This window comes from Phaethon aethereus (genome assembly GCF_964289735.1).
Source record: "Phaethon aethereus genome assembly, chromosome: 4".
Classification (NCBI taxonomy): domain Eukaryota; kingdom Metazoa; phylum Chordata; class Aves; order Phaethontiformes; family Phaethontidae; genus Phaethon; species Phaethon aethereus.
In genome coordinates, this window is record NC_138578.1 from 39,131,665 (window position 1) to 39,151,376 (window position 19,712).

General features: G+C 38.0%; 1 protein-coding gene across 5 annotated transcripts in view; it reads left to right on the plus strand.

Annotated features, from left to right (window-relative positions):
• Positions 1–19,712, plus strand: part of RAPGEF2 (Rap guanine nucleotide exchange factor 2) — a gene marked incomplete at both ends in the record, with an annotated part of 191,771 nt that overhangs the window by 147,810 nt on the left and 24,249 nt on the right. For all 5 annotated transcript variants that reach the window (XM_081999653.1, XM_081999654.1, XM_081999655.1 and 2 more), the window contains 9 exons: positions 5,936–6,113; positions 7,885–8,021; positions 8,546–8,704; positions 10,384–10,536; positions 10,912–11,076; positions 14,071–14,178; positions 14,269–14,472; positions 14,573–14,681; positions 16,857–17,103. In XM_081999653.1, the coding sequence (XP_081855779.1) occupies positions 5,936–6,113; positions 7,885–8,021; positions 8,546–8,704; positions 10,384–10,536; positions 10,912–11,076; positions 14,071–14,178; positions 14,269–14,472; positions 14,573–14,681; positions 16,857–17,103 (1,460 nt within the window). The remainder of the gene's footprint in view (positions 1–5,935; positions 6,114–7,884; positions 8,022–8,545; positions 8,705–10,383; positions 10,537–10,911; positions 11,077–14,070; positions 14,179–14,268; positions 14,473–14,572; positions 14,682–16,856; positions 17,104–19,712) is intronic.

Genomic DNA, 19,712 nt, shown 5'->3' on the forward strand with positions numbered 1-19,712 from the left:
AGGAAATAACTTCATGAAGTGACTAACTCTGTAGCATGACTGGAGAGGAAGGGGATGCTGAATGTTACTAGATGGTGTGCCTGCTTGTGTCTGCCAAGAACAATACTTTGCTTCTGTCTCGTATTGACTTGGCAAAGCAGATCATTCGCTGCTGCTTCTCATGCTTAGCTAAGGCTTCCTGTATGGAAGCATATACCTGTTCCTATATGCTCCTGAATGTCACACCTGTCACATATATTACCAGATGATGATCCCGGTTTGAGAGCGAGGGGGCTTAAGCCCGTGAAGGCGTGTTATTCGCCCTCCCTGTTTTGGGAAGGTGGGATCGTGTTGGGCTCAGCCCTTTCCTTTGCCAGCCTTTCTTTGCCTTATCCTGTCCTCAGCCTGGTGGCTTCCTGCCGGCCCTACGTGCCCTCCTGGTGTCTGCCCAGTACTCCCGGCGGTGCAGGAAACCGGGAACATCCTTTCCGAGACCCTCCCAGGATGTGTGTGTTGCTTGGAAATTTTCAAGATGTCAACTTTGTTTTCTTACAAGTCTGATACGGTAACTCGTAGAAAAAAGATCCACCTTCCAGAAAGTCTTCCTGAGAGAACCCAAACCTGTATCTCTCAACCAGAGAGTCTGTGCAGCCTGCCCCTAAGTCGCTGTATGCAAACTAAAGAGGTTTTACCTTAAGACTGTCAGGCTTTCCGACTGTGTCAGCCTCTGCAGTGCAGGGCTCTGGGTAGTGCAAGGACGCCTGAAGCGGCTCAGGTAAACTGGGTCCTGCTGACGTCCCCCCCTCAGTTTCGGCTAAGTCCGGTGCAGGACCTTATCAGTCTTGGTGAGTTTGGGTCCTCTAACCTGTTCTGCAATTAATAGCCTAGGAGTAACTTTGAGAGTCCTTGTTCTGTATGCCTGCGGTCTCGGCAAACATTGCTCCGCTCTGAAAAAATGGCAATTAGTTGGCGATAGGAGAGGACGCTGTTCCTGGCGTGTGTTGTCTGGGTTACTGCGTTTTTCCATCTCTAGGGAGGAAAAGTGCTCAGACTGACTCCTGTGACAGATGTGGGCTGCTGTGCTGTAGATTTTGTAGTAGATAATGAAAGAGTAAAGAAGAAGAGAGAGCGCAGTAAAAATCTTAGACTGAAGGATTTTTAAAGTATTTCATGGCCGTTTGCACTCATGTCAGTAGAATATGCAAAAATAATTTTACTACCTTAGATTTATGTATGATTTATGTGCATATAATGGTTATAATTGACTTTTATACATATGATGACTCTTTAACAAACAAATACATATTATAATTGCATGGATTGAATTTCATAGCAATTTATCTATATGGTAAACTTTTGCCCGGTGAGTTGAAACCTAATGTAAAACAAAACCCCAGCTATGTTTTCTCTCTGGAAGAGCTGGATCCAATGTGCCTATATAACGACAGGAGGAAATCTTACAAGCCAATGGAATTCTTGCAAATGATTTCACGAGAGGTGTAGTGCCAGTGCTCTTGCTGTTTTGTATCGGTATCGGCTTATAGCTTATGAAGTTAAAAAAAAAAAAGTTTTCACTAATAAACATTCTGAATTTCATTTTTTAGTTTATTTTTTGGCCTTTAAACTGCAATGATTGAAAAATAAGGTGGAGTGGTCTTTTTGAGCCGAGCTTGGCTGCTTTCTTTCTTAGCTTCATGGACTTGAAGGACTGCAGCAGACAGTTAACATATTTCTGGTTTGCATAACAAGTGTCTTCTATGCTTTTTTCTTCTCCCCCCCGCCCCGTGTTTTTCTCTGGCATGTTTGGAGATCTTAGGTTGTTGATTTAGGTGGTGACATTAGTCACGAAGGGGATTCATTATTTGATATTTTGTGGGTTTTTTTCTTAATGTGTCCTAAAGAAAGTGCTTAGAATAAAAATAAGTCTAGGCAAAGATATTCTGTTTAACATACTAAGAAATCAGTAGTTAATGTGGTTAATTTTTAAGGATTTCCTAGTTTTTTCTCTTTATATTGTTAAGATCAGCTGGAAGCTTTTTCCCCAAACCAATGTAGAAAAGAAAACCATGAAGGCCACCTAAAACAGGGCCAGTCATCTTGTAAGCAGATGTCCAAATCTTCCCACTTTCTTTCCCTTACTAAGGGTGGTATGTGTGTGCAGGTGTGGGTGATGAAGCAGTTATAATACAGGAGGGAGAGTTACTTGATTGTAAAGGTATAGATCGGTTGGATAAGCCAACATCGCCCTTGGCCTCTTCTGATCTTTTTCTCAACAGACACCCAAAAATTAGTTGGAAAAGGAAATGAGGCACTAAAGGAGGTCATCTTCTTTAGCTGTTCATGTAGTCCATCAGCCCTCTCATTATGTCAATGTGCATGATACCTCCAAAAAATGAAAGACCAGTAGAGTTGGCCTTAATCAGTTGCCTCTCATACCAGTCTAAAAGGACCAACAGGGTCTTCCCCCAGTCTGCCCAGTTTGACCTAACGGGAATGAATGATAGTACTGTGGGGTTCCCCCCCACCCCCCCACCCCCAATCAGTCAAGGAGCGAAAGGCTAACTGAGGAAAATTTACACAAGGTTCCTTTACTTTCCACCTTTTCCTAATTATTTCATGGGATTTGTTTAATTAGCTATTATTATGCAAATCTAGGCGTGACTTTGGTCTTGGAGATCCTTAGCAGTTGGAACAACATTTTTGTATTATTACAATATTGGCCTTTATAGACACTGCTTAAAATTGGGCAGGTCTTCTTAGGTACCAAATGTGAAATAACTCTTCACCTCGGGCTTGAAAATGTCTGTTTTAAGTCTCCTGACTTTCTTGTTGGTCCTGTGACAAATAAAATATTAAGCTGTCATTATGTGATTCCTTTAAAGCTTCAACAAATATTTCATGCCACCTTTCCAACTGTGAAGAAAATTTTCATTGCAGCCGGTATTCAGGCTTTAGAGAGACGTTGTTTTGTGCATTAAGCTGCAACCAGCATTTTTCTTACATGCAGTCTCTTTAGATTTATTTAAGTGAAGCTGATTTCTTTTATTGCCCAAGAAACAAAGGACAACATGCACATATGAAGGCACTCATTTCTGAGGAGTATTTCATCTTTGATTAAATGCCCTGAGAATCTCTAAGCCTCATGATCGACTGTCATACAAATTCTGTTGGGTATTCATCTTGTGTTCTGGTTTTTCTACTGCTGAGGTTTATAAGGAAACCTCTGTCCTCAAAGGAGCAAATCGATGTTTTCCCTTTAGTCTTACACGAATGCGTGGCTATTGCTTCATAACTAAGGGTTCCTGTGTGGACATGCTTCATTTTTCTAGAGGGAGCACAAAAGTACTCGAAGTAGGTGGGTTATGAAGTTTAATGGCAGCAAGAGGACCTTGCATCTTCAATGTCATACATGATGCTGCTAAGCCTAAAGAAGCGATTTGCAATTTTTTTTTTTTTTTTTTTAGATAAATCGGTGTGTGCTTTTAACACGGAGACAGATGCAATTATTCTTAACAATGTAGTAAAACTCACGCAAAACTTTTTGCATATATAAACTGAGAAGGAGTCCCTGTGGGATAAATTGTTTGATTCTTTACTACTGCGAATGCATATTGCCTATGTGGAAAGGCTGTGTTTGTGTTCCTTTGCTAACTTTTGCATAATCATAATTTTTTCAGAAAATTGCTTGGAAAAAAAGTATTGTTTTCTCAAAAGATGAGGTTTATTTTTAAAGGTTAAAGTTAAATTAATAAATTTTTTTGTTACTCTCTGAATTGTTGCATTCAATGCTGAGCTTCTTTGTAGCAATGGTTTATGTTTTTCTAGCAAATTAGAAATAGTTGCTTTAGCAACTCCACCAATGACTTAGTTGTCAAAGATTTAATAGCTCTGTAAAATGATCAGCTTCAGGAAATACATGTAACCTTCAGTTGTATTTTTAAAGTATTTTCTGAATACCTAATTGCATTTAATTTGTGTGAGAATTTTTTTTAAATAACATCAACTTTTCTTTATACTAGAACTTTGACTTCTGTTCGGTTTTGTTTTATTGTTTTAAAACAGTCAAATAACTTGTCTTTTAATAATCAGTTTTGTACAATATGTCTAATTTTCTTGTGTATGTTAGCATTGCGTGAGTAAATTTAGTTCTGCATTCATCTTACCGATATGCTTTTGAGCGAGCTTGTTCTGGGCAGGTAGGAGGGTGCTTGTTGGTAATGGGGAGGTTTGCAAAACTGACTCCAGGATTAGTCTGTCGCACTGTCACTGGAATTGTCACTGTTGGAGACTTCTGATTCTGACAGATTGGTGTCATAAGCTGTGTGTCTACTGACTCATCGCCACTAATTTTTCCACCAGTCACTTTTGAAGAAGGCTGTTTTGTAAGAGGAGTTAGAGCAACTGTTTCAAATATATCACAGGGAGCGTGCATGTTAAGCGCTGTAAGACTGCTAATGAAAATGCCGCAATCAGTGCCACCATTTTTGTGATTTGTTTCTATTCCGGTATAACATCCTTCTTCATCCCGCTTGAGAAATGCTCAGCATTTTTTCTTTAAAAAAAAAAAAAACAAAACCACAAAACAACATAAAGAATAATTCGAATATTGTGTAGGTGCTGTTATGCTTTTTATATTAACAAGACCCTGTTACAAAGCTTGTGTTGTGCTGTAGGACAGAAGCATTTAAGAACGACACTAGCTGCCCTGATCTGTCTCCAGCCATATGCTACCATTCATGAGGTGGCTGTGGATAATGGCATTAAAGTAACAGATGTCAGCCACAGCTAGTGAGGCAGGAATAGGGAAGATGATTCTACAAAAATACCAACATAATTTGTCTTACCTTCTCTGTGTTTGGAAGGTGACCTAGTTCTGGGTGGAGGTTTTTTACCACTGTGAGAGACAGATCGGTAAAACAGGCTTTAGTAGCTGTGTTGGCCCCATGTGGTGTTTTTAAAGTAGTCATGAATACGTTGTGTGCTTCCAGAGTCTCAGAAACAAACCAGCCCTATAAGGCATGTGAAATTTGATTTCTCAAGCCGTGGCTTCAAACTTGCTCATTAGAAGCTTGCATTTCCTTAGAAATGGTTGTAGCTGAGCCTTGGCAGCTGCTGTAGTATTAAATCAGTTTCTGAGAAAAAACAGCTTTATCAGCTGTGACAGACAAATGTTTGTGGGCTTTATTAAGTGTTTGGTCTTAAAACTGAATCATTAAAATGTATTTATCTTTAGGTGCTATTCTAATGACCTCAGGCTATCTATGGGCTATGTTTTCCTCCATTTTAATACAATTTAAAGGAGGTTAAGTTTGGTATATATTCTGTGCAGTCCATCTGTGATGTTTAAGCAGCGACTTTGCATTTTTTTTCTGCATCTGTAAATACTTACGCAGTTTATCAACAAATGAAAGCCATATTTAACTATGTTAAACTGGAATTGTAAAAGGAAAATACAGTCCTAGGTTACTGGGAGATAGCAAAATTCCTGTAGTGTTTCAATGCTGTACTTATTTCCCAAAACTGTCTACTTAAAATTACGTAGCATTTCTAAGTGTCTGAAAATGTGAAGTTGGGGCAGGAACAGAAACTGGTTTAAGTGAGCTGTTTATTTAAAAAAATATGTATATATTCAGCTAATACCCAAGAAATTGTTCCTTGAAATATAAACTGCCTTCAATTCCCCCAAGACCTACTGATGAACTAATGTATGTTGAATCCTGCTTGTGTGTGCCTGATTGAAAGTGTTAAAAGCCCTTTTAAACAATGGTTTTGAGTTGATTAATGTTTAGCTGTTTTAAAAAGATATGTAAAGAAAAAAGCAATATAAAAAATACTGAGTGAATTTGAGTGATCTGATAGGTGATATTAATTTCTGTATATTTAACTAGAAAACCGTAGCAGTGAAGAAGACGCTTGAATGTTTTCTTTTTTTGTAATTGTTTACACATTAATTTAGGCTACAGAAAGTGAGGCTGGTGATATGGATCTCAGTGGGTTGCCAGAGACAGCAGTGGATTCTGAGGATGATGATGATGAAGAAGACATTGAAAGGGCATCGGATCCTTTGATGAGTAGGGATATTGTTAGAGACTGCTTGGAGAAAGACCCAATAGACAGGACAGATGATGACATTGGTAAGTATTGCAATGTAGTAACGTACTGTCAAACTTGTTTCCCTTCACCAAAAACAATTACTTTTTGAGTTTGAGTTTTTATTTTAATCATTGGCTTTTGTAGTTGATAAGTTTAGTGTTTATTCTGTAATGTGATTCATAAATGCCATAAATTCAGCCACTGAATGAGTACAGCCAAAGAAGAAGAGGAAAACATGCATGATATGGGTGAAAGCTGTTAGTTGTTGGCCCTTTAGATCTCAAGCTTCAACTTGTAATTGATATCAGAACTGGCTTACGAAGTAAACATCATTGTATACTGGAAAACAGACAGAACCTTGGAAAAGTCGACATTAACGTCAACACTGGATGCTTATCGCATTGAATTTATTAATTGTAAGTTCTGACATGGTGTCTGTTTTTAACCACAGATACACATTGGTGTTAAACATTGGAGCCGTTAAGACCTTTACATAAATGTCCATCTAGTCAAACTAGTTTGCTGTGTACAAAGTCTATGTACAGGCTGGTACTTTGAAAGCAAAGCAGAACTAGAATTCAAATTCTACAATTTCTAACCTAATATGTTTCACTGTCTGGGTTTTAATATTTTTATTTTGTCAAAATATGACTAAATGATGGTAAAGGTTGATTATCAGATGATTAAGGGACTGGAGCTTATATGAGGAAGAGAGCTGGGACTGCTCAGCCTCGAGAAGGGAAGGCTCAGTGGGATCCCATCAACGCCTACGAATACCTGGAGTGAGGGTGTGAAGAAGACAGAGCCAGCGTCTTCTCAGTGGTGCCCAGTGAGAGGGCAGAGGCAATGCACACAAACTGAATCACAGGAGGCTCCGTCTGAGCACCAGGAAACACTTTTTTTTCCTGTGATTGAGCACAACACAAGTTGCCCAGAAAGGTGGTAAAGTCTCCCTCCTTGGAGATACTCAAAAGCCATTTGGGCATCGTCCGGGGCAATTGGCTGTAGGTGGCCCTGCTTGAGCAGGCGGGTTTGACCTCCAGAGGTCCCTTCCCATCTCAACCATTCTGGGATTGAGTAAATAAAAATTTAGGAAAAAGATGAAGTCCTATTGAATACTTTCAGTGGGATTTTTTTAGATCAAACTGAATGCAAAAATGTCTAGCATTTAGGGTATACAATCCCTCAGCAGGGCTACTAAGAAAAATTGATCTCTGTGGTTATAAACAATGTAAAAAGCAGAAATATGGGAGAAGTTCACTGTTGAGTACAAGTGCAACTCCAGTGCACGCAGAAGACAGAGCAATAGTAGTCACTTAAAGTCAGTAATCCTGCTCTGTCTGGTCCATCCAAGGAGAACTTTGTGAATTCACCAGATCAAGTACAGCTTACTCTTAAGTCTAGCCTAGGAAGGGATGGCTTTACCAATAAACTTGCTCAGTTTTGTGAAATTTCCCTTCTTAATGTCTTGCTGTGTTTTACATAGGCCTATCATCATCTTAATGGAGTTACTGCCCTGGCTGGCCAGAGTATTACTATTTCATTGGTTGTATTCAGAGCTCTTGGTTGCATTACAATTCTTCCATTATGCTGGCTTTTACTGTGCAGGGCTTCTATTGATGGTATGACCAGCCAGTCTGTGTCTACAAAATACCCAGTAATTACAACAGGCCACTGTACATGATTTATTAGTATACAGAAATGATTGTGCAGCATTTTAGCTTAAGTAGCCTCGGGCATCTTGCTGAAGAGCTGTCTTTGCTGGGCTTGTTGTTTTGACATGCACAACTCAGTGGGCTTTTTCTCCTTCAGAACAACTACTGGAATTCATGCATCAATTGCCTGCTTTTGCCAACATGACAATGTCGGTGAGGAGAGAGCTCTGTGCTGTAATGGTGTTTGCAGTTGTGGAGAGAGCAGGAACTATTGTACTAAACGATGGGGAAGAGGTCAGTAGAAGTTACTTTGGACTCTCCTATTATACCAGATGTCCCATATTCCACAGGGTTAAAGTCCTCTCTTGTTGCTTAAAAAATAAAAAAGTTAACATTGATCAGGTAAATTATGCCTCTTTTTGTTCTGCCTTAGTTTGAAAGCTTTTGTTTAAGCACTCGCACATTTCTTATGCAATAAAAGCATAAGAAAATACTGTTTATAATGTACAAAGTGCTTCCTGCCTATTGGAGCTGATTTTGGGAGTTTATTTCAGTGTTTAACTGATGTTTTAAAACCACATTTTTTCTTTTTCTTTTTATTTAATTTTCCATTTTTTTACAGTCTTACATAAACTCTTAACATGATAGTTAACCATAATATTCCAGTTTTCTTGAGCTGGAAATAGCTGCACATTTAAGGTAAACTAGCTTATAAATGTTTTTCCTTTGGAAAAATAGTAAGGTTTGTATATATATAGTATGATATTACAATGTTAAGTGATTTAGTCTTCACGTATCCTGCAACATTCGATTCGTAGCTGGATTCCTGGTCAGTCATTTTGAATGGCTCTGTGGAGGTGACGTATCCTGATGGAAGAACAGAGATACTCTGCATGGGAAACAGTTTCGGTGTTTCCCCTACCATGGAAAAGGAGTATATGAAAGGAGTGATGAGAACCAAAGTGGATGACTGCCAGGTAGTGTGTCAGACTGTAATACACGCAAAATCACGTACATATAGGCATAATGCAACTCCGTAGCCAGACACAGTTTTATCTTAAACTGAATATATGTAACATCTCCAGTGTGTAACCCTGTACAATACCTGGGAAATACGGCTCCTGCATACCCATAGAAAAGAAATTCTCTTCATCAGTTTGGATTAAGAGGTTTGTCTGCATGCTTTCTCCAGACCTTGAGGCCCAGCAGCCTGTTGAATATATCCATTGCTTCAAACTTTCCCTTAGGATCTCAAGGTCCATTAGCCATTACAGGCTTTTTTTTATTTCTACAGGCACAGCCATTCTTCCTTACTCAACTCAGCTACTGAATCTTAAAGTAATACAACCTTTCTGTCCCATGGTTTGAGTAAAAAAAAATCTAGTTTCAGCCAATCTGGCCTTTCAAGGCAAATGCCTTGATGTTTGCTGTAACACAAGTAGTCAGATTTAAGGAACACTTCTGATAGCGTAAAACTACTAGCCTAACCTGGATATGTGGTTGCTATTTACTTATTTCCATCCAGAAGATAATAGCCAAGCCCTGGGTGGATTAAGCATTTTGCTTGGTCCTGATGGCTAATTAACTTCCAGTAGAAATTAGAATTAGACCCTTTGAAATGGGTCTAAATGTGTGTTAATGTAGACGCCTGCTTTGGTTTGCCTATCTGACTTCCAAAAAGGCCATAAATTTTATCTTGTTAGGATAATGTTTTGCAACAAATCCAAACTGTGTGAGTTCTGTTTCAGCTACTAGTAGCTGCTGGAAACATATGTAAATGAATTATGAAGAATGCAGGAGAAAATACTATCTCTCTGAATCTCATGCCTTTGTCCTAAGTACATACATGATAATTTAACAACTTTAAAATCAGTGTTTCTTCTGATTGCAACCTTTAACACTTTTCAGTTAAATGCCCAAGTTTGTATAAGATGGCAGTTTAATCTTGAGTATTTGGCCCAAAAAAAGACGAAGGTATAAACCTTTTAACAAGTTATAGAAGACAATTCATAGTGTATACAGTTGGTTTTTTTCTAAGTTATAGTGTGTGGTCTTAATTATAATTGCATAGTGTAGGTGCTAGGAATATTCTTCACATGTTTAGTCTTGCACTTATTCTTGGTTGAGCAGATGATTGTAGTAAATATTTTTTCCTGCTGTATGCTTTAAATCAGGAAGTAATTTGTTTCTGTGTGCCTGCACTCGTGGAATTCAGTAAATGTTAGTTTTCTTAGTAATAGCTATGAAAAATGAAAATTATTTACAATAGCAATAGGCAAAAACCCAAAAGCTAGGTTTTCCCTTCAGTCTCTTAACTTTTCTAAATACCATGCAAAAGCCTGCATGGGAGGAAAAAAATACCAGCTGGGATAATGAGCTTCATCTCCAGCAGAGGGGAGGTCAAAGCAGCTAAACAAAAGTGACTGATATTGCTAAATCATTTTGTCCTGAAGAATCTCTTAACTGCAAGATTGTAGTGGAAGTAGTGTGCTTGTGTATTCATCTGCTTACTACAGCTGAACTGCTGGAAAGACAAATTTGGCTCACTGCAGGTTGAGAAACTGTCTTTTCTATTAATAGAGTACTTGCATCTGAAGTCTAAATGCTTCTCTGAAGACTCCACTTTTTAATACTGGTGCGTGATGATTCTTTCCAGTTTGTTTGTATAGCCCAGCAAGATTATTGCCGCATCCTCAATCAAGTGGAAAAGAACATGCAGAAGGTAGAAGAGGAGGGGGAGATTGTGATGGTGAAGGAGCACAGGGAGCTTGATCGCACTGGAACAAGAAAAGGTCACATTGTCATCAAGGTAAAAGCAAAAGAGGGAGCATCTTGCAAAAGTCTGTGTTCTATAAACTTCTTAACTTGGCAAGTTAGGTCCAGGATTAGTGGAGATACATATTATAAAAATATTTATTTGAAAACAGACAGTTAATATTTCTTGGTTTTCTCTTTACAATTATGTATGTTGATAACTAGGTGATTTCTACAGAATTCAATTACAGAAATTTTTTACATTTCTTACCACAATGGTTAAGCTGTTGTGTTTCTTCATCGGTTAATAGATGCCAGTATTCTTTCTAGTGTAATGCATCTTCAGGATGTTACGAGAAAACAAATTTGCATTTATGGAAAATCTGTCTTAATAACTAAGGTTGGTTGGTTTGTTTGTTTGTTTATATAGGGAACAGCTGAAAGGTTAACAATGCATTTGGTGGAAGAACATTCTGTGGTAGACCCAACATTTATAGAAGACTTCCTATTGACGTATCGGACCTTTCTTTCCAGCCCAATGGAAGTGGGCAAGAAGTTGTTGGAGTGGTTCAATGACCCCAGCCTCAGGGATAAGGTTAAAATCACCTGAATTACATACCTGTTAGCATTTGCATTGAAACATGGGCTATTAAGAACAAAATAAGTTTTAGAGGGAGTGTCTAAACTGAATAAGACACAAATAGCTGGTGACATATTTTAAATGCAGAACATATGGATAAAACTATGAAAATCTTTTTTCCTTATTTTAGTGTATTTTACTTAAGTAGTAATGTGTTCAGGCAAAGTAAATTAACCATGTTTGATCTTGCTGTGTTTTCACAACATAACTTAGTTGCTGGCAAGTATAGGGAAAGCTTTTTTCCAATAGTTAGTGTTTTTATTTCATATAATTCAATAGAATTCTATCGTGTCTTGAAATTTGAGCATATAACTAAGTTCTGTGTTTTCCATACATAATACTAGCTAATACAACTTGGCAAAGATTTTGCGATAGTTTATTTTTGTATAAAACACTAGAAAATATAGCCATTGTTAAGAATCTGTTGAGCCTTTACACAGCATTAAAAAAAAAAATCCCAAACACCAGAAGGCAATCAAACATCCTCTTCCTTAAACAAAACTGCCATGATGGAAGAATAAGGCCCTGTATATCCAGTTTTGGCACACTGATTGCACTGTCTATTGAGGCTATACTGTGCTTCACTTGTATTCATTTGTGCTTCACTGTCTTGTATATATGATGTTCTCATAAGTAAAAAACTAGTAAAAATTTCCAGATGGTTTTTGCAAATTTGAAACCAATGGTATTATATCAATAAGGTTAAAGAGAAATTTGTTTTTCAGCTTTTATTTAAATCTGGGTATTTCTTCTTGAAATGCTAGTGTATCTGTGCCTCGGAGGAAGGATCTTGCATTTGGCAGAAAGGATAGGCTTTGCAGCTAATATTGTTTAGCATAGGCTTGTTACAGCTTCGGAGCTATAATACTAGAGTTCGTCTTTAAACTTATTTTTCTTGTCCTCCCATGGATAGATCCCCTCAGCCTCTGTAAAAGCATGAGCAAGCACAGTTGCTGCTATCAGGGCTGAAAACAGAGCAGCTCTCTGTTGGGCCGTCTCAATAACCAACGCTTTCTGACACTGAGTAGCACTGACAAAAAGGCAAAAGTCAGAACAGCTTGGGTCAAGCAGTGATAAGCAAGTGGGGAACAAGGAATCTGAAAGGTTTTGGCTGGATTTTATTAGGGGCTGATAGGTAGTGAGGAGAGGGAAAGAAAGGGGTGAGTAAAACTTCCTGAGGATGGTCAGTACTCCGTAGTAATCAGACTGGGACAACTGAGATCCAACCTCACTGATGGTTTGCCCAGCAGTAGGGTACTTGACTTTACAGCTTTAATCCTCTTTTAATCCTGTTCCTGGTTGTGACGCAAGTAATGGCGTTCCTCTGGAAGTCACCGTTCAACCCTTTCCAGCACAGTGTCGTTTGGGTATGTTACCAAGCCCCAACTTTGAAAGCAGCGTTGGTATTGAAGCTGTCAGTGCACTCACTGGTACGGCTTACAACTTCTCAGCCAATTTTAAAAATCTGCAATTAGCCTAATTTAACCAGACGTTGTCTGGATCTTCCAACGTCATCCACATTAATGCTAAACACCGCAGATATTTAACAGAAAAGAAGTTCATCTTCGATTTCAAAGGTGGAAAAATCTCAAATACGTCAGAAATGCTGCCTCTAGCCTACATCCCTGTGGCTGGGAGCTGCAGCACATAGCGCTGTGCAGTTGCCTCCTGGTAGAAACCTGAACTCTGAAGGGGTTCTGAAGTACTTGATTAGTTTGGTCATGAATTTTGTTAGTTTTTCTGAATTGACTTGCTTTTCTGGGATAAAAGGCAAACTACTTGGAAACTGCATACGAGAGTGGCAGGGTTTGGTTTTGGATGCCTGGCATCACCCCTTTAGCATAAGAGGCTGCAGAGGTTTAGATTTTGTGCAGAGGCGAAGAACGGGGTTAGCTTTAGCTGATTAAAATTTGTATGAGGTTTTGTTCTTAAGCTCTAGTTTTTGAAATGTTTAGAGATTTTTTCCCTGCTAACTTGCTTTCCCAGCATAACAGAAGAAATGCAGCTGTATCTTTAAGATAACTTTTGAGTAGCACAACTGTTTGGGTTCAGGAGCTTTTTAAAGATAGTGTGAATCAATATGAATTCAAAACATCAGAACTCTTTTATTTTGTCAGGACAAATGCTGCTGATGTTCCAGGTCAAATTGCATACTAAGATAAAATTTTATAGTGGCAGCATATAGTTGTAAAAAATGCAGCACTTATTTTGTGGCTTTACCTTCAATAACATTGATAATATTCCTTTAGGGGTTTTTTCCTAACAAACTGTAAAATACCAGCTAAGATCCTTCTGAACTTTTGATAATCATAGCTGCTTAGGGGGAGTAGGGGAGGAGAGAAAGGAGGAGTAGTAAACTGAAGAAATTGCATGTATTCGCTGTTAAAACCTCTTCCCTGCTTCTCACAATAGCTCCTTTTTCCTGCCTCTCTAAACATACAATAGCTCTTTTACACAGGTAAATGGCTAATGAAGTTAATGGTGGCTTATCTAAAGATTTGGGAGATTCAGGAACCAATATAAAGCGGTATCGGAAGCTTTATGATCATGTGCTTGAAGAATTAAGCAGATTTGAAAATGTACATGAACAGGAAATTGTTGTTATAAGTCAGAAATGGATCTAACTCATTGCCTTGTACCTCTGTGCTCTATTTCCTACTCAATCAAATTTGATACAGTCAGTGTTATTTTTTAACTCATAGTATTCTTTATGAAATACGACATACAATTGCTTATACAAGTGAAAGCAAATTTAATACTTATTCATTCTGCTCTCCTGGTAAATGATTGCATATTAGTAAACTTAGGTTTGGGTGTGTGTATATATAATATTTAGGATTCCAGTGGAAATTTACAGGGACTTTTAAGGAGCAGTATTGTTAAAGGACTTGGCACTAGTGCTGTTCTGGATATTGTTGGCAAATATTTATATTATTAATTAATTTTCAGGTTACACGGGTAGTATTGTTATGGGTGAACAATCACTTCAATGATTTTGAAGGAGATCCTGCTATGACTCGATTTCTGGAAGAATTTGAGAACAATTTGGAGAGGGAGGTAAGAGTGAGGGATTTTTCTGACAATTTGGGATGGCAGGTGGTTGCCAGGCTGTTGTTATATATAACTCATTATGCTTTTCTCTTGTAGAAAATGGGTGGACATTTGAGGCTGTTAAATATTGCTTGTGCTGCTAAAGCTAAACGAAGATTGATAACCTTAACAAAGCCATCTCGAGAAGCCCCTTTGCCTTTTATCTTGCTGGGAGGGTCAGAAAAGGGATTTGGAATCTTTGTTGACAGTGTAGATTTTGGTAGCAAAGCTACAGAAGCAGGCTTGAAACGTGGAGATCAGGTAGGTAACTTTAAAATGTTGTCTTTTTTTCTTTTTACACCCTTTTTTGTTTCCTTTTTCTTCACTAAATAAAAATAATGCTGCCTGTTGGTATTTTTAGATACTGGAAGTGAATGGTCAAAACTTTGAAAATATTCAGCTGTCAAAAGCCATGGAAATCCTTAGAAATAACACTCATCTGTCTATCACTGTGAAAACCAATTTATTTGGTAAGTTTGTGTGCAATTTTTGTTCTAATTTCTCTACTAATTTAGATGGAGTCTAATTTTTTTAATAGTTCAAAGTAGTTTTGTTTGAAACACTTTTGTACTGGGGAGAATAGAAAAAGGAAGCTTGCAGGTCTTAAAATACCTTCATAATTGCAGAGAAAAATTTATGACTGGGGTCTTATATGAAGTGACTTCACACTCACAACTACATGTTTCTGGATTAAAAGGAGCTATTGAAACCATTTAGCACGAACTTACAAAATGTGTTTGTAGAGGTAACGTTTAGTCCTTTCTCAAGAAATAAGCCTCTTTTTGGAATTTCAGTTAATCAGTGATCTTAATCTGTCTGCTGAACTTGCTCATAGTTTTTTCACTCCATGCCTACAATGAGTGCAACAAGGTTAATAAAAACTTTCTTGCCAGCTAGGTGAAAACAATCTCGCTATGCTCTGAATCTATTCTCTTTATTTCTCCCTCTAACAAGTACAAAAGCAGTCATGAAGGAGTCTTTAAGCAGCTCAGGACCTCAGTTAGCTTCTAAGTAATTAAATAGTTTGTGGGTTTTGTTTGATTTTTACTGCTGGATACTTGCATTATTGATATAATTTAGTGATGCGTTTCCCCAAGTATCTTTTTCAGGTCCAGGTTCTTCATTGCATATAAGTAGGGCAGAATATTACCATAGGATGTCACTGCAACTAACTGGTGGATAAATATGCTTAGGTTATCTCTAAAAGTCATTTGTCAAATCTATTTCCTGGGGATTCTTTTTTTGCTTTGCAGTAAAGAATCTAATATTTCAATAGTTTCTAATAATTAAGGCATTTCTTACATCTGTATATAGTTGTTTCTCTATGTGTAAGTTCTGTGTAGCCATCCTTCACACAGTAGGTTTTTGGATCTCATGTGTTGCGTTGGTATGATTAAACATGATTTCTTCATTTCTTCAGAAGTTGTGTTTTTCTAAGTTTTTAATCTTGTTGTTCCACTGCAGTTACTGAAATTACATCACAGTAGGGTCTTAGAACAGTTACTTTCTGTGTATTGCACGCAGTATTCCTTATCAACAAATCCCAAACGGAGAGTTTCTTTTTTTTAACGGCATCTCCTTATCTGTATCTAATTTGTCTCTCCAGCCCCCAGCTCCTATTCAACAGTATGGTTATTAACTCGGATTACTCTCCTCCCCTTTTCTTTGTGTGTCTTATTTGAAGCCTTTGAAGTCTCTTGGTAATTTCTTGTGTACCTCTGGAGATAAGGATTGAATATTAAGGACAAAATGTATTCATTTTTCTAGCCCCTAACATTCATCCTTAGCTGGTTGTCCTTGTTCCCACTTCTTCTACAATTCCTTGTTTTTGATTATCAGTTTTCGTTTGTTATTACAAATCAGCGCATCAGATGATTTTTCCGTTTGTATATGGAGACTTCCTCTCACACTCAGAATATGTAACTTGATCTCCAGATCATTTTTGTTTGATTTATTTAAATATATCAACATCTTTGTAAAGCAAAAGTTGCAGTAGAAGAACTAATTCACAAATTAATCAGCTATTTCTGCCTCAGAGATGACTCTCCGCGATGGAGCTGAGGGAGCCTGAGAGGTTTTTTTGTGTATCTGGCGGATGGATGCAACAGCCCTGTCAGACATCCGAGGTGTCTCAGTAGTCTCATACTTTCTCGTATTTTCCTTATTCTTTGTTGCAGTTTCCCCTCTGATTTCTGATTTTTTGATCCTGTTGTAATAATCTCTGTTCATCTGAGAGCTTTTGTTGCTGGCTATCTGTTTAAAACCATCCTTCTCAGTTGTTAGTTTTCCTATCTCATTTTTGTCTAGTGCGCTCTTTTCATGTGTGCTACTATTCTGCAGAAGCCTGTGTCCTTAGGTTGAAAAGTCAAAGTCCTTCTGTCGACACCATCCATGCAACCATGTGGTCATCTACCGTATTTCTATTCTGAGCTGGGCCAATTTACTGATTTTCTGATTCATACTACAGAAAATGAATTTTTAAATTTCAAAAAATTTTTAGTCTTCTCTAACTTCATTTAATACTTGAATTGACAGATTATCCTAATCAGGTTTTTGTAGCGATGAATATTAAACTGGTCTGGTGCGCAGAGCTTTCTTTTACATTTTTGTTCTTTTTCTTTCCTCCCTTCTCCTGTCTTGGGCAGTTTTTAAAGAACTCTTAACACGGTTGTCAGAGGAAAAAAGGAACGGTGCTCCCCACCTGCCTAAAATTGGTGATATTAAAAAGGCGAGTCGTTATTCCATCCCAGACCTTGCTGTTGATGTGGAGCAGGTAATAGGATTAGAAAAAGTAAATAAGAAAAGTAAAGCCAACACAGTTGGGGGAAGAAATAAATTGAAGAAGATACTTGACAAGACTCGAATCAGTATTCTGCCTCAGAAACCATACAAGTGAGTTTTTTATTTCCTCTTAAATGCTTGCTTTGTGTTAAATTTTAATAATGTCTCGTGATACTTATAATTTGTCATGATACTTTTTAAATTTATTAATGCAAACTCTGCTTATATCTGAAAAAATATACCAGAAAATACTCGTCTGAAAATTTGAATGATCATAGACTACTAACATTGCAGGTCCTTACATATATATGGACAAAATTTGCTACTTATAGATGAAGTGATGGCACAAACACATTTTCATGTCATTTCTGTTTTCTTTTAAGAGGACTATTAACTGGAAGCATCCCAGGCAATTAATTTCAGAGTAATTCTGCAAGCATCTTTGTCTGCAAATGGTTGATAGGAGCAATGATTTCAATTTACCAACGTTCCAGTGGTCTATAAGAGTTTCTGTGTACTGCTGTAAGGGAGACTGAGGTTAAAATTTTAACTTTGTTTTTTTGATAAAATTATTTTTTAAATAATTTAAAGCTATTTAAAATTTTAAAATATTTTAAAGATAAATATAGTGTCTGATATCTTTTATTCTATGAACACATTTTAGAAATAAAGTTCTGATAGGGATTGTTGGAAACAATAGAAGAACGAGTTTTATATGATTTTTATGGGAATCTGGTTCTTGGCCAAGACAGATCACATCAATGGGAAAAAATGAATTGTAGAGGGTAGCTGATGTGTACTCAGTGTTTTCTCTCACATTTTTCTTTTCTGTGTCTCATTGAGGAAGAAATCTATTTTATATAAATTCATGAAAAAAACACTTGTGCTGAAAATCCAGGATTTTTTTTCTGCTATTACTTAAAAACAAAAGAAAAGGTTTGCTTGACTAATATTAGGAAGTCTCTACTAAATGAATACTGTTCTGAAACATTATAAATAGAACGTTAGTAATGTAAAGGTTAAATGAATATAAATTATTACATCCAAATAATGGATATTTCTTAAATTGACACAGATATATTTCAGTAGAGGAGAATCTGTAGATCCTCTTTTCGTGTTGTCTTTTAGAATGTTTTATTTTATTTCGCTGGTCTTGTATTTTTGTTCCTCCGATGAGCCACGCATACTGTTAGGCATGATTTTTTGCATTGTTCATCACTGTTCACAGCTTTTGCATAAAATTTTCTTGCTGTTTTTCCTTTTTTTTTTTCCTTTGATTCCTTTCATTTTTGCACTTTTTCTGTACAGGGACCTCTTCGGGTAAGACTCAGAAAAACAGTACACTTGACCTATTTTTCTTTTCCTTTTGCTAGCTTTACTTCATGTGTTATATATAGCAATTTGTCTGCCAATTTGACGTTCAGTTGTTTGTGTCTGCATGGTTTTTGCATAGAGATGTGTAGCTGTAGACTTTCCTGTTTGTGCTTATTTTCCCCCCCTGTTGCGGACAAACTTCTATCTTCCTAATAATTAATGGTGTTGCATATATTAAGGGACTTTACCTATTCTTACATGTTTTTGAATACCACAAATCAAGAGGGATGAAAAAGCTGATTTACTCATTAATTAAAGTAGGTATTTAAAGACTTCATGAGTCAGCTAGCTTATGAGGTAAAACTATCCACCTTTTTTTGAATGTGAATACTGCAGAGGTCTCCAGTGCCTCTAGAATTTATCTAAACAAAACCAATCTTTAAACTAGAATGAGGTCACTCTTACAGGGAGCTTGTCTCCTTTTTGAGACATTAAATCAGTATCAGAGATGAAATGGTTTGAGCAGGAGATAATGCCTTCCTTCAGTCTTGCTTTTTAGTCCAATAATCATAGAGTCATAGAATAGTTTGTCTTGGAAGGGACCTGCACTGAGCAGGGACATCTTCAACTAAACCAGGTTGCTCAGAGCCCCGTCCAGCCTGACCTGGAATGTTTCCAGGGATGGGGCATCTACCACCTCTCTGGGCAACCTGTGCCAGGGTTTCACCACCCTCGTTGGGAAAAATTTCTTCCTTCGATCTAGTCTAAATCTGCCCTCCTTTAGCTTAAAACCATTACCCCTTGTCCTGTCACTACAGGCCCTGCAAAAAAGTCTGTCCCCATCTTTCTTATAGGCCCCCTTTAAGTACTGGAAGGCTGCAAGAAGGTCTCCCTGGAGCCTTCTCTTCTCCAGGCCGAACAGCCCCAACTCTCTCAGCCTGTCCTCACAGGAGAGGTGTTCCATCCCACAGATCATTTTTGTGGCCTCCCCTGGACCCACTCCAACAGGTCCATGTCTTTCCTGTGCTGAGGGCTCCAGAGCTGGATGCAGGACTCCAGGTGGGGTCTCATGAGAGTGAAGTAGAGGGGCAGAATCACCTCCCTCAACCTGCTGGCCACGCTTCTGTGGATGCAGCCCAGGATGTGGTTGGCCTTCTGGGCTGCAAGCGCACATTGGCGGCTCATGTCCAACTTTTCATCCACCGGTGACCCCAAGTCCTTCTCCTCGGGTCTGTTCTTGATCCCTTCATCCCCCAGCCTGTACTGATACTGGGGGCTGCCCCAAACCAGGTACAGGACCCTGCGCTTGGCCTTGTTGAACCTCATGAGGTTCACACAGGCCCATTCCTTGAGCTTGAATAACGTTAAGTAACTTCCCAAACTGAGCGAACAGCATCTACTGGGAA